We start from the raw sequence: 13,418 nt of genomic DNA, 5'->3' as shown, positions 1-13,418 counted from the left end.
ATGTGAATCTGATAACTAGAATGTGTAAACTTTCCAAGATACAGTTTATGCCGTCCTTTCATCTGCCATTATGTCTCAGACGCCAACTGATCTGAAATCATATTCATTGAGTACCAACGTGTCACGGCTTCTAGGAGTAGTGGGTGGAGGAGTCAGGCGCAGAGAGCAGGGTAGTTCAAAACGTGGATCTTTATTCCAAGAACAGAGTAACGGTCACGCCACACACAAGGGCGCATAAATACCCAGTTCTTCAAACAGGACTAAACTGTCCGGAAAAACGGAATCCACAATAATCCACACACCATGAACAGAAAAACAAGCCCGCACAAAACCCGGCGGGCCTACCGGGTTTAAATAGCCCAAAACAAAACCCAAACAAGAAACAGGTGAAACTAATCAGGCAAAATGAACTGAAACAGAAAAGGGGATCGGTGAAAGCTAGTAGGCCGGCGAAGCCGAGCGCCGCCCGAACAGGAAGAGGCACCATCTTCGGCGGGATTCGTGACACAACGTATATTTTCAACTGGTTGGATTACTGAAATATGGTTCCTTTCCCCCAGACTCTATGTTTAACAAAGGCTTTTCAAGAGTCCTTCAGTAGAGTCAAGAGAGAGGAAAGGGAGAAATGTATTTATGGGGGGTCATAAACCTTACCCACAGGCCAACGTCATGACACAACCATCAGTAAACCCCATAATTGGAAGGTGTACACAACCAGAGATACAGTAATGTAGGTCTCCTGTCCTTCATGAGATCACCAAATTAAACACACTCGTCATGACTTTCCCTTAAGTGTCCACGGACCACTCCCACATTCTCAAAAATAGAAATATTTTTGAATTATTCAAACTTGATGTCCAAGTATCTCTCTGTGTTCCACAGTTTACATTCCAAACTCGAACACTACAGAGCATAGGGGCAGCGTATTTTATGACCGACTATAACACAGCCGGCTTCCTGCTCTCCCCCTCTACGAGAGAGAGCACGCTGTAGAGCGGACCCACTGTAACCGGAGAGTTATGACAAGTTACACAGGAGAGTTATGACAAGTTACAATCCTAATGCCTTCCCTCTGTGGAGAACCCCGTGTGGCTCCTAAGTGTATAGTCTTCTGCAGCCTTCTCTGACACTCTCCTCCTTCTGGTGCCATGATATCTTGCTGTAGAAATCTCTCACCTCCCTGACTTTAGCCAGCCGATCCCTGGTTTGTTGTCCTGTCGGCGTTCCAATTAATCCCAAAGGTGTTCGATGTGGTTGAGGTCAGGGCTCTGTGCTGACCAGTCAAGTTCTTCCACACTGATCTTGACAAAACATTTCTGTATGGATGACCTCGCTTTGTGCACGGGGACATTGTCATGCTGAAACAGGAAAGTGCCTTCCCCAAACTGTTGGCACAAAGTTGGAAGCACAGAATTGTCTAGAATGTCATTGTATGCTGTAGCGTTAAGATTTCCCTTCACTGGAACTAAGGGGCTTAGTCTGAACCATGAAAAACAGCCCAAGGCACTATGCATTCGGGCAGGTAGCGTTCTCCTGGAAATTCAGATGTGTCCCTCGGACTGCCAGATGATGAAGGGTGATTTGATCTTAGGCTTGTGTGTGTCTGCTCTGCCATGAAAACCCATTTCATAAAGATACCGATGACTAGTTATTGTGCTGACGTTCCTTCCAGAGGCAGTTTGGAACTCGGTAGTGAGTGTTGCAACTGAGGACAGACAATTTTTACGCGCTATGTGCTTCAGCACTCGGTGGTCCCATTGTGTGAGCTAATGTGGTCTACCACTTCGCGGCTGAACCGTTGTCTCCTAGATGTTTCCACTTCACAATAACAGCACTTACAGTTGACCGGGGCAGCTGTAGCAGGGCAGAAATTTGACAAACTGACTTGTTGGAAAGGTGTCATCCTATGATGGTGCCACATTGAAAGTCACTGAGCATTTCAATAAGCCAGTTCTACTGCCAATGTTTGTCTATGGAGATTGCATGGCTGTGTGCTTGATTTTATACACTGTCAGCAACGTGTGTGGCTGAAATAGCAGAATCCAATCATTTGAAGGGGTATCCACATACTTTTGTATATATAGTGTATCTAGCCAATCAGCTACAGGCAATTTCCTGCGGGTTTGGACCCAACCGGATGCATCCGTTTTCCAGTGGAAATGGAAAAAGAGCCTGATGCGACTTCCACTTTTGGATTTGAACAACAAGACACTCCATCTTAACTCCTCCTCCATATTTACTGGGTTGGTTCAACAGTGCAGAAGAGAATCTCTTCCAACAATTCTTATGCTGTAGCCCTTTATCCTTTATCACTTGTACGGTGTTCCCTACTACTTTAATCCTATGTTACTCGTCTTTATACCGTAGTAATCTTTATACCTTGCACACATTATTAACTGTCTAATAATAGGGGGTGTCGAGGAAAAAAATTAGCCAGTGTTAAAAATGCCACGGACGATTTTTGGTCCAAGTCCGGCCCTGAACCTCCCTGTAAAATGACTGTAATATGAAGCGTAACTAAAAATGTTGTCCAGAAATGTTAACGGTTACAATTTAGAGTCAAAGCCAAGACAAAATGCACAATATGAGACAGATGTAGTGTATGTAAAGAAGAGCAGAATTCACCATGACACGCTAGTTTCTAAATGTTTTTATTCAATCACATCACTTCTTAATATAGAAACAACAAGGAGAAATAAAGAGGCAAAACAAGTTTCATGATGTATTTCATCCGTTTGCCAGTCTTTGTTTTCCATGTTGGGAACACAGACTATGTGTGGCGAGGGCCAGCCTTTGGATTCTCCCGTTCGTCCGTCGCCCAAAACGTCCTACTGGTCGGATCCCTCGTCCTGTGTACCACGAGGCATTGATGTCTGGATCTGAGTGTCACAAATATTTTTTTTTAAAGGAAAAATAGAAGACACATAACCTTTCTGAAAAGAAATAACGACGTCAACGTTGGGGGAGCTGAGAAATATAGGTGAGTTTGTAACAGAATCTGTGGGGTGAAAGGGACTGTGGGAGAAGTTAGAAGAGAAGGAGGGGAGTGTGCTCAAGAACATGGTAGGAGAGAGTGTGTGAATGCAGTCCAAATAATGAAAGTGGCGAGAGCGACCATATGACTTTATAGTAAATTAGTTTGAGTTAAAGGAAAGATAAAGAGTAAAGAAAGACAGAGATGGGACAATAACATACTTATCTCCATGGAGATCTGTGGATACCCAACGTGTGTCTTGGATAGAGTCCGTGACAGCAGTAACATGAGGGCATAGAGCACCGCACACACCCTCATGGTCATCATACAGATGTCGATCACTGAGTCCTAGGCTGGGGCAGACGTCAATCTGGAACAATAAAGTTTTACTTTAGAATTGAATTCTGCTAAATGAGCATAGGTTCATAGAAAGTAAATAGCATTCATCATGCAAATAATAATATCAATCATTGATCAACCAGAACCAATTAACATAACTTTATTGATTATAAAGGTGTTATCGAATAATGTGTTCATTTAATAACAATCAGAAGATACAGTACAACAGAATACCAAACTCCTAGTACATGTCTGTCTTCTGTTGCCAAACTATCATAAGCGCAATACACTGACTACTAAACCATGCATGAAACAATTCTGTAAACATTGCATGGACTTACAAGAACATAACACAATACTCTAAGTGTTGAAAACATTGGGAACACTTGCTCTTTCCATGACATAGGCTGACAAGGTGAATCCGGGTGAAAGCTATGATCCCTTATTGATGTCACCTGTTAATTCCACTTCAATCAGTGTGGATGAAGGGGAGGAGACAGGTTAAAGAAAGACTTTTAAGCATTGAGACAATTGAGACATGGATTGTGTATGTGTGCCTTTCAGAGCGTGAATGGTCAAGACAGGGTGCATGGGGTATGATAGTAGGTGCCAGGCACACCAGTTTGAGTGTGTCAAGAACTGCAATGCTGCAGGGTTTTTCATGCTCAACAGTTTTCCATGTGTATCAAGAATGGTCCACCACCATAAGGACATCCAGCCAACGTGACACAATTGTGGGAAGTATTGGACTCAACATGGGCCAGCAATCCTGTGAAATGCCTTCAACACCTTGTAGTCCATGCCGACGAATTGAGGCTGTTCTGAGGGCAAAGGGGGGGTGCAACTCAATATTATGAATTTTAGGTTGGAAAAATGTTGGTTGAAAAAAAGACAAAATGCCTTTATATTGATTTCTTTTTGCAAATCCAATCAGTTTTCCATGTTGATTCAACGTCATCACATAGATTTTTGGGGGGTTCAAATGACGCAGAACCATCATTGATTCATCCAGTTTTTGCTATAGGACTTGGCTATGAAAACGATTGCAGTGCTTCTAAAACACAATATAAAAATAGCATTGGTAAATCCTGGGGATAGACTGGTCAAGGAGTTCACTTGACATCAAATATGCTTCAGGCGTGTAAAAAACAAGAATCAAATTTGCTGAAAATATAACAGCTATTAAAATAAAACATCTTAGAGTTAATTCAAGGACATTTAAGAGTAAAGAATAGAAGTGAAAACTTACAATGTGGAGAAGAGCCAAGTATGGCTTTAGGAACCTCAGGCTTCAGGTTGTCCCTCTGTTTGAATGGAGAATCTAAAGAGAATCTTCTGTTCCGATGGCTAGCTACTAGAGTGTAAAAAGTATGATAGACCAGAGTTACTCAGGTCTAGGGAGATCTGAAGTGTCTTGGCATGCCTCTACTTATCCTGTGAGGTGGATGGAGTTGAGGTGTACGGCTGTAGTGGAGAGTCATTCAGAAAAGGACCTGCTCTGGAAGTAGGTTTATATCCACACAGAGGGGATGCTGATGTCACATTGCACGCACACACACACACACACACACACACCTTGTATCTACATTGTGTCTCATTCCACTTTTGTGTACATGGATATTAAACATTGACATCTTTCTCATGAGCCTGTTATTACTTGAGGCAAGATAATAAAGCAATTTATTTCTCGTTTTCATGCGTCCTACTGTATCTGTACATTTGGTGACGCTACGCACATTAGCTGGCTAAACCGGACCTTACCCTACCACTTAACAAACCCTAACCACTTGTTAGCATTCATAAAATGATCGACTTTACCCTAACCACTTGCTGCATGTTGCAGTTTTATAAATAGGTATAAATGAAAGTTTAGCAAAAAAAAAAATGTAATGTTTGGTTGAGAGGTCAAGTCACACATGCATATTCTCATACATTCACACAAAGCCAATCATGAGCACATAGATGACTCACATCCTCAGTGACACCTATAACTGCATCATCTGAAATTAACAAGATATACATACAAAACCATGAATATGCACAAACTATACAATGGTCTGAATAAATGAATTATTCAAAGGCAAGGTATGCTTGCTTTCTGTAAATAGCCATGACCACAATCCTCCATTCATGGTCCTACTTTAAATCTTGGAATAAGGGGTGAGCAAATGGAGGGGCGCAGTATATGGAATATTTTATGTCCAGCAAGGGCATTAGGAGAGTTATTAATGTTATTTAACTACATTATGATGAGCTTCCATAATGTATTTAAGGGTTTATTTAATAGAATGAGTTGTGCAATCCCACCCCTTCTGTATTTTATGTTTTATTGGATAGAGTAGAGAGAGTGCTGTTGACAGCTTGACCACCCAGGCCACACAAGTGCAATGTGGGTTGTGCAGAATTTTCTCTTGACCATAATGGGTGGTCCCATATAGATAGGACAAGAGTGAAACAGTATGTGTTGCGAAGAGTAATGTGTGGTAGCTATCTGTAATGGAATCCCTGCAGTGTGTCTACGTGCACTCGCAACAGGCATTCAGCTCGTTCAGAGGCCATTTCATGACAAAGCTGGTGATAACGACAAAAACATCTTAGTCTCACACCAGTGGACCTCAGCGAGCCCTTTCAGAGGGATCTTAGTGAGAGAGAAAAAAAACATTTTCCCTAAGGCAATGGGCGGGCACGTGGCATACTTTTCAATAAGCAGCCCGAAGAAAACTAATATCCTAAGAGTATCTGATTCCGTCCCTATGTCAAAGGAAATGTCGTGATCAAAATATCGCCGTGTTTTCTTATAGACGGAATGAATCCTATGGTTAAATTATGATGAGATAAGACTCCATCCGCAAGAAATACAAAAAACTTTACAAGGCTACAAATAATTATTGGTGTGTAAACCTGTAGCTGAATAATAAGACCGACGAGGAAACATATGTTGGGAGGAAAAAGTAGTTGTTGAAATAAATATCATTGACCTTGAATTTATTGAGTCATGAATTACAAAAGTGGAGGCGTGAATAAAAGACAAACACAAAAACATCGACTTTGTTTACATTTTAATTAGTACAATGTCAAAGGTGTTACTTGGCACTATAGTATTGGAAACATGGTTCACATACGTTGTAGTGATGTTCACACTTGGATATCTACTAATAAATATAAAATAGCAATTAATGGTTCATGAAGAGGATACAAATTCATTCAAATTAATTCATTCAGATGACTACAAATGTACAGAGCAATTCAATAGCAGAAAAGCAGTATTAGGTCTATTGTACTAAAAACTACATGAATGATACTTTACTGTTTAACATAGTACAATAGCGGCAATCAGTTCTAATCTCCTGCATCATTCACGCACCCATGTTTGTGTGTATATCCTGAATATATGCCCTAATATTCCAGCATCAAATTGCTGTATCTATTTGAACAGTCTCCTACACCGACAAAAATTAAATGTCCCTCTATTCCCTTTATAGTGCACTACATTAAGGGTTAAATAAATACAATTAAAATAACTACTTTTGACTGTAACCCCATAGGACTCTGGTCAAAATAAGTGCACTACATAGGAAATAGGGTGCCATTTGGATGCAGAAAGGCCCGGCGTAATGGGAGGGCCCTTCCAAATGAAATATTGAAATACTGATGATTTATTTGACCGAGACGAACGCCGACAGAAAGACGCATCGATCTCAGTTAAAGCATCCGAGCGAGCGAAACAGCGCCTCTCTGTCTCAATATGTGTAAACCATGTATCTGATGCTATCTGGACCAAAAGAGTATGGCATGTCATACTATTTCTGGCCACACAGCATCAGATACATGGGCAACATATAGAGGGGCGCTGTTTCGCTCGCTCGGATGCTTTCTCCTGTGATACAGCTTCAGCAGAGAGGAAGTGGCGAAGCGTGAGGGCTCCTTCTTGCCATAATCTGTCCAGTATAAATTCAATGCGTTTCTATGGGAATATCCATTGTTAGGTTGGAGACATGAGCAACTCGTCATTATATACAGATCTCTAGTTTCAGCCTCTTGCTAATTGGTAAGGAAAGTTGTTAAGATGCTGGATTGCCCTAAAGTAAATGCATGTTTCTCCCAAATTATATAATTACTCCTGTGCAAATAAATTAATTCAAAACACTTCACCAGGGAGCATGATTTAGCCACAGAGGATAATTAGCTTCTTTAAAAAAATAGCAATGTATTTGTTCAAATCACAAGTGTGTTTGGGAAGCCCACAATTTGTGTAGTGCGCGTGGCAATAGGTCTAGCTGATTGAGTTGCGGCTGTCAGTGAAAAGCTTCTAAAAATGTGTCTTGAGTATAATTTAAAATACTGCATCAAGAAAAATGGTAAGGGTCGTGAGGCAAAAATATAGTACGTCTCTCTTCAGAATACATGCATATGTAGGAAAGTGCCCATTCGGCAATGCCTTATTTCTGATTAAATCACCACGTAACGTTACACCACACATTTTTTCTTCATATCACACAAGTCAACAAAGTATGTTTTTTTTTACATCCATTGCGAATGATTGTTCGTCAGTATTTGAAAAATCTTCCCAACACTCCCAGCCTCGATAATCAAAGTCATTGATTTTGATACATGAAAACGTTATTATTGAAAATGTGCGTATAAAAATAATCAGAACTGTCGCGCAGAAAATGGTAGGATAAATAGTCAGCTTCCCCGAACTTGAAACCCACGAGCTGCGGATGGGCTTTACTATTACACCAATAAAAAAAAAAACTGAACGCCGCAAGCATGTGCACGCATGAGGTCCCGTGAAAAAACGGGCCCGCCTGTGGAAAGCAAAGGCAGTCCAAATGATTTGTTCTGGCGCCGGGTCTGGACGCAGACCATCACTCAATCTCTTGTCCCTTGATGTCAGAAAGCATATAGACTGGAACCCAATGGAGAACCATATGTGCCTCCTGGAATTGGTTTATCAATTGACCACTGAGATTTGGTTTCTACAAAGTGTCCCCATGAACCCTATGGAATGAAGCCTATATGAGAAACAGCAACAATTCTCTGGAGAAAACCCTACATATAATTGTGTAATCTGTTAATAGTGAAGTTAATAAAGCTTTTCAACAGGCTCATTCAATAGTAGTACAAACATGAGATTACAGTTAATGTACTATGGATGTCTAAGTCTAGTCATAAGTACATTTTAATAAAGTTGGCAGTTACATCATTGCTATAATGTTTTTTAAAAGTTTTTTTTACTGTTCAGCAAATGCATTAAGACATTGTAACATGACGCATAACATTTCACATTCTTGAATATAAATAATATTAGAAATAATATTGGGTAAATGTAATAAACAAACAGAGAGATAATGGCATTATTAGGTTCAGTTCACAATAACGTATAGCCAATTAAATAACTTGACACAAAATGGACTCCTGCTCCAGCAGATTCTCTGTTACAAGAATCACTTTACTCAGTTACAAGATGCTCAACTTCCTCCTCAATGACCCTGTGCCATTACTGGTTTCTGCAGAATGGAGAGAGTGAGAGTGAGAGTGAGAGAGAGAGAGTGAGAGAGTGAGAAATGGGGAGGAGAGGGAGAGAATGCTTTGATTCCATTTGAGAGTGATTGGATGATTATCCCAAACATGACTGACTTATAAAACTGGGACATTGGGACACAAGAATAGTTCAAAATGTGTCACATAAATACCTTTGATGCTTAGTTGTTAGGTTAGCTGAAAAAAAGACTGGGACCACAAATTGTAAATCATGCCGATGATTATAACTAATATAATTTAGGGCCACCTAAAATAGGCTGGATAACTAACTATACCTAAGGGGTCGATGAGAAAGTGTTGTGTGTGTGTGTTTGTGTGTGCAGTATTCCACCCACACATACAGCGATCTCATAAAACTCTTGTAGAAGTCTGGCATCTCAACGCATACAGCAATCCTCCACTAAGAACCCTCTTAAACCGAACTAGGGGTGTAACCACGTTTTAAATCAACACGAATAAGAAATACATTTTGGCATTGAACAGCACCACAAACAACAGTCCCTTCCTCGCCTCTTTCCTCATCCCTCCCCCTATTCTCTGTCTCTCATCATATTCCTTCTTATCAGCGTTCAAAGCATGTGTCACTGAAATGGCGGCAGTGTAAAACAATCGAGGTCGATTTCTCTATGGGAGTATCTATGGGATAGAGAACGTCGTTGAGCGCACCACAGTGTTTAGAGCCTACACAGGCAACTGACGATGAAAAAAAAGTGAACTAAAGGCTCAGCCAGAATGACTCTAAGCCTCACCACCCTGTTCTAATGACTATGCAATGTAGAAATAAGTGCATGATTATACCTCTGCAGCCTTCCATTTGGATCCCAAACAAGAGAAACAATGTTTTGATTCTTAGATCCACACCATTTTATGAGCTCCGGTAATGAATTGATTACCCAATGTACCCAAACAACAGAAACCCAATCAACACACAGATTAACCAAAACCAACCACATGTGGAATAAACCCAGAGAGTATGAAGGAGTATGCCAACAAGAGAAACACCACACAGAGCAACCAGTGCTTAATTTGCCATAGAGCTGTAGAGTAGAGGGCTTGCAAAAGTTGCAGACATTGGGCAACATTTTGGTAACCTAGAGTCCGGGAAAAATGTGGCCTTTTATAAACACATTTCATGCAATTCTACATAATTTTAGATGACTGGAGACTGGAGATATTTTTTAATACCTCACAAATGATCAATATGTCATGCTACTTTGACACGGACATACTGAGAATCTGAGATCAATAAAAACAACCTTGTCTTGAATCGATCAATAGCCTAGACCTAGGTGTGTGGTGGAGACACATATCGTAGGCTACAATATGAGGAGGAAATTATAGTCCTAAAAAAGCTTTTCCATTTCACCGACTCACCCAATGGATGCACAGCTCACTCAACGCTGATGGCTGACACGCTCGTGCCCAAAGCTTCTCTCTCTCGTTTTACTTTGTAAAACAATGTTGTCCGCACAATATGCCGAGTTGGAAGGTGATCATTTGGTAGCCTACAGACAGATTAGTCTTCTCTTTTCAGCAGGGTCCATTTGTTTTCCAAACTGTTTTCCCACGATTGTATTTGAACTATTGCGAAAGGCCTGTTTTGGTTGCATGCTGTTCACTGACAATTTTGCCACGCATTCCCGAATGTAGGCATGCCTTAGAGATTGGCCTACACACAATCCACAGCGCAGCTGTGGCTAAATTATAGGTCTACTCCTGGTGTAGTATTCAATATTATTTCATTTCCTTCTGAACAGACAGCATTAATTCTATAACTGTGGCAAACGTATTTCAATTTGTCATGGGTGCTGCGGGCACCTCCAGCACCCTCCCATGGATTTGATTCTATAAAGAAATAAATCAAGTGCAACACTGGAGAGATGAGAGTTGCAGGCTCATGTCTATCAGAGCACAGAGAGGGAGATGGCTTATAGAAAGTGAATCTCATTTCAGTTCTGTGAGAGACACAGACGCGCTTCTCTCACCACAGCAATGGCCACGCATTGGTCTATTAAGGCCACAATGTTACGCAAAACCATAGGCTAAACCCGGGCCGGCCCAACACAAATCAATTATTTGTATATCAGGCGCGTTTTCACATTATGTTTTTTTAGGGGACAGGAGAATTACAGAGGAGTCAACTTGAATTAACTTTAATAGCTTTTATTCTAATTTTTACATTGAAAACGGATTGTTTTTCATGCCATGAAAGGTACTGTACCACATCCTGGCAAATGGGATCCGAAACAATACAGTCAGAAACAGAGGTGCTGGATCCGGCACAATTTAAGCACTGAGAGCAACCACAAACCAACAACAGGCAAGCCAACCCAGCCTGTATAAGCCCAGTGTAACCAACCACTGGTGAACCCATCACCAGCCATCCTGAGACTGGGTCGTACCCCACATGATGTGGTGCCCTGGAGCTGAGGCCTTCCCACTGGGTCAGGGAGCCCTTGTTGAATGACTGACTTCCTCTGAAACTCTTCCTCTTCACACAAGTTGCGCCCCAATGTCTCCTTCCTGAAGTGTGCACTTGTTCACTACTCCCAACAAGTTTAAAACATTGGATTGGTGCAGGCATGGGCTAGAGTGAGTTTCCATATACCACTAATGTCCTTTCAAATCCATGAAGGAAAGTGAACAAGTGCACTTTCCTTCATGAGATCATTAGACCACCGTATAAAGTTGTTTGCAACCTCTCTATGAAGTGTTTTTGGGGTCCCCCACAAGCATGTCTTTTCTCATGTAGGGAGGTTCCCGGTAGCGTAGTTCTAGATCTGTTTGTGCTGTCCTGCCAACTTCAATCACCATAGGAGTTTGCAAGACAGCACAAACAGATCCGGTTCCCGGTGACACGTTAGTTCAACTGTAGCCGTCACTCTGACATAGTGCTGTCATAAACGTTTGATAATGTCATGCAGTGAAGGGTATTATGACGATCAACCAGAAACATATGATAATTGACATACTATAAACCTGAAACAATGTATGACACGGTTATGACTGTCAAAAGCATGGGAAGTGTTCCAAAGTTTCTTGGCCAATTGGTACACTCAGGAATGAGCTCTGCAATGTTTCTCAATCCTATCATGTTCTAAGTGAAACAAGGTTTAAGACTTTAGGGTTACGAGCCCCTGGAGATTCTGCAAGCGCAGCATTTTCGGTTCTTACTTGTTGGAAGGTCATAGGCACTTCTCCTTCTTTGGGGAGGGACGGTTGACTAAAAGAAACAAGAGAGAATGAAAAAATAATGCTATTGTGAAGAGGACCCCGGACGCACATGAAGACTCAGCAGTAGTCTGATTCAAATTAGACACCGAGACTTTCCACGCTCGGTCTATGCTCTGTTAATGGTGACATGGGAGTTGATCTGTAAAAAAAGTAAACAAGCTTGTTTCATCTCTTGGAGAGTGCCTTGTAATCAGCCTGTATGGCTGAAAATGTCACTTTAAGAAAAATACACATATAACACGATGTTTTGTTTTCCATAGTATTACGCAATCTACACATGAGGGTCCTGTTTTCATCAAAATCATGAATAAGTACAGAGATACTCAAATGTGATTTTCACAGGTCCCAGGCTCTGCCCACCTTACCTTTCTCCTGGTCATATCCACAGACATCCCAGCAGCACTCAGGGCAGCGATCTTGTTCTCGATGTCTGTCACCTTCAGGGGAAAAGGACATTTACTCAATGGGCCTGTGTCTCCTGGACCCAACATAAAACATCTCCATAGAAAGTGCTTTTTTAGTCCAGGAACAGATGATTTTTAAAGACCTTTCTGAACAATGTGCCTCCTTGGTTTGAGGTGTATGGCTTGAGATATGCTGGTTGCCCATCTCTAACGGTTGACTACACTAAAGGGCAGTGGTGCGGATCCAGGCATAAGCTGCATAATCGGTTGCTTAGGTCCTGATCGAATACACCAGGTGCAATTTGGTTGTGCATCAGCAGTTTCTCTCTTGTTATGTCAGTCACTGACAATCAACTCAAAAATCATATCAAATTGTATTGTTCGCATAAACATAGTGCATTTGGAAAGTATTCAGACCCCTTGACTTTTTCCATTGTTACATTACAGCCTTATTCTACAATATATTGAATCGTTTTTCCCCCCTCATCAACCTACACACAATACTCTATAATGACAAAGCAAAAACAGTTTAGACATGTTTGCAAATGTATAAAAAATGAAGAGAAAAACACTTTACTTAGTACTTTGTCAAAGCACCTTTTGGGTATGATGCTACACGCTTAGCACAGCTGTATTTGGGGAGTTTCTCCCATTCTTCTTTGCAGATCCTCTCAAGCTGTCAGGTTGGATGGGGAGCGTCGCTACAAGCTATTTTCAGGTCTCTCCAGAGATGTTTGATCAGGTTCAAGTGCGGGCTCAAGAGACTTGTCCCGAAGCCACTCCAGCGTTGTCTTGGCTGTGTACTTACAGTCGTTGTCCTGTTGTAAGGTGAACCTCTGCCCCAGGCTGAGGTCCTGAGCTCTCTGGAGTAGGTTTTCATCAAGGATATCTCTGTACATTGCTCCGTTCATCTTTGCCTCAAT

The 13,418-nt window shown here is 41.3% G+C and overlaps 1 protein-coding gene and 1 long non-coding RNA gene across 4 annotated transcripts in view; both read right to left on the bottom strand.

The window, feature by feature from the left end:
* Window positions 1–2,664: 2,664 nt before the first annotated feature.
* LOC118386460 (uncharacterized) lies at window positions 2,665–4,763 on the bottom strand. Its single transcript, XR_004826215.2, has 3 exons — window positions 4,563–4,763; window positions 3,196–3,344; window positions 2,665–2,879 (listed from the first exon to the last, which is right to left on the bottom strand). It is a non-coding gene; the product is annotated as an uncharacterized LOC118386460 (long non-coding RNA).
* Window positions 4,764–6,355: 1,592 nt separating this feature from the next.
* The window catches only part of LOC118385869 (melanophilin-like), a 110,588-nt gene continuing 103,525 nt past the window's right edge, over window positions 6,356–13,418 (bottom strand). For all 3 annotated transcript variants that reach the window (XM_035773052.1, XM_035773053.1, XM_035773054.1), the window contains 3 exons: window positions 12,457–12,528; window positions 12,032–12,080; window positions 6,356–8,823 (listed from right to left, as the gene is read on the bottom strand). In XM_035773052.1, coding sequence (XP_035628945.1) covers window positions 8,774–8,823; window positions 12,032–12,080; window positions 12,457–12,528 — 171 coding nt within the window. In that variant the 3' untranslated portion in view covers window positions 6,356–8,773. The remainder of the gene's footprint in view (window positions 8,824–12,031; window positions 12,081–12,456; window positions 12,529–13,418) is intronic.

This window comes from Oncorhynchus keta, chromosome 7 (assembly GCF_023373465.1).
Source record: "Oncorhynchus keta strain PuntledgeMale-10-30-2019 chromosome 7, Oket_V2, whole genome shotgun sequence".
Classification (NCBI taxonomy): domain Eukaryota; kingdom Metazoa; phylum Chordata; class Actinopteri; order Salmoniformes; family Salmonidae; genus Oncorhynchus; species Oncorhynchus keta.
This window is presented reverse-complemented; position numbering and strand designations above follow the sequence as displayed.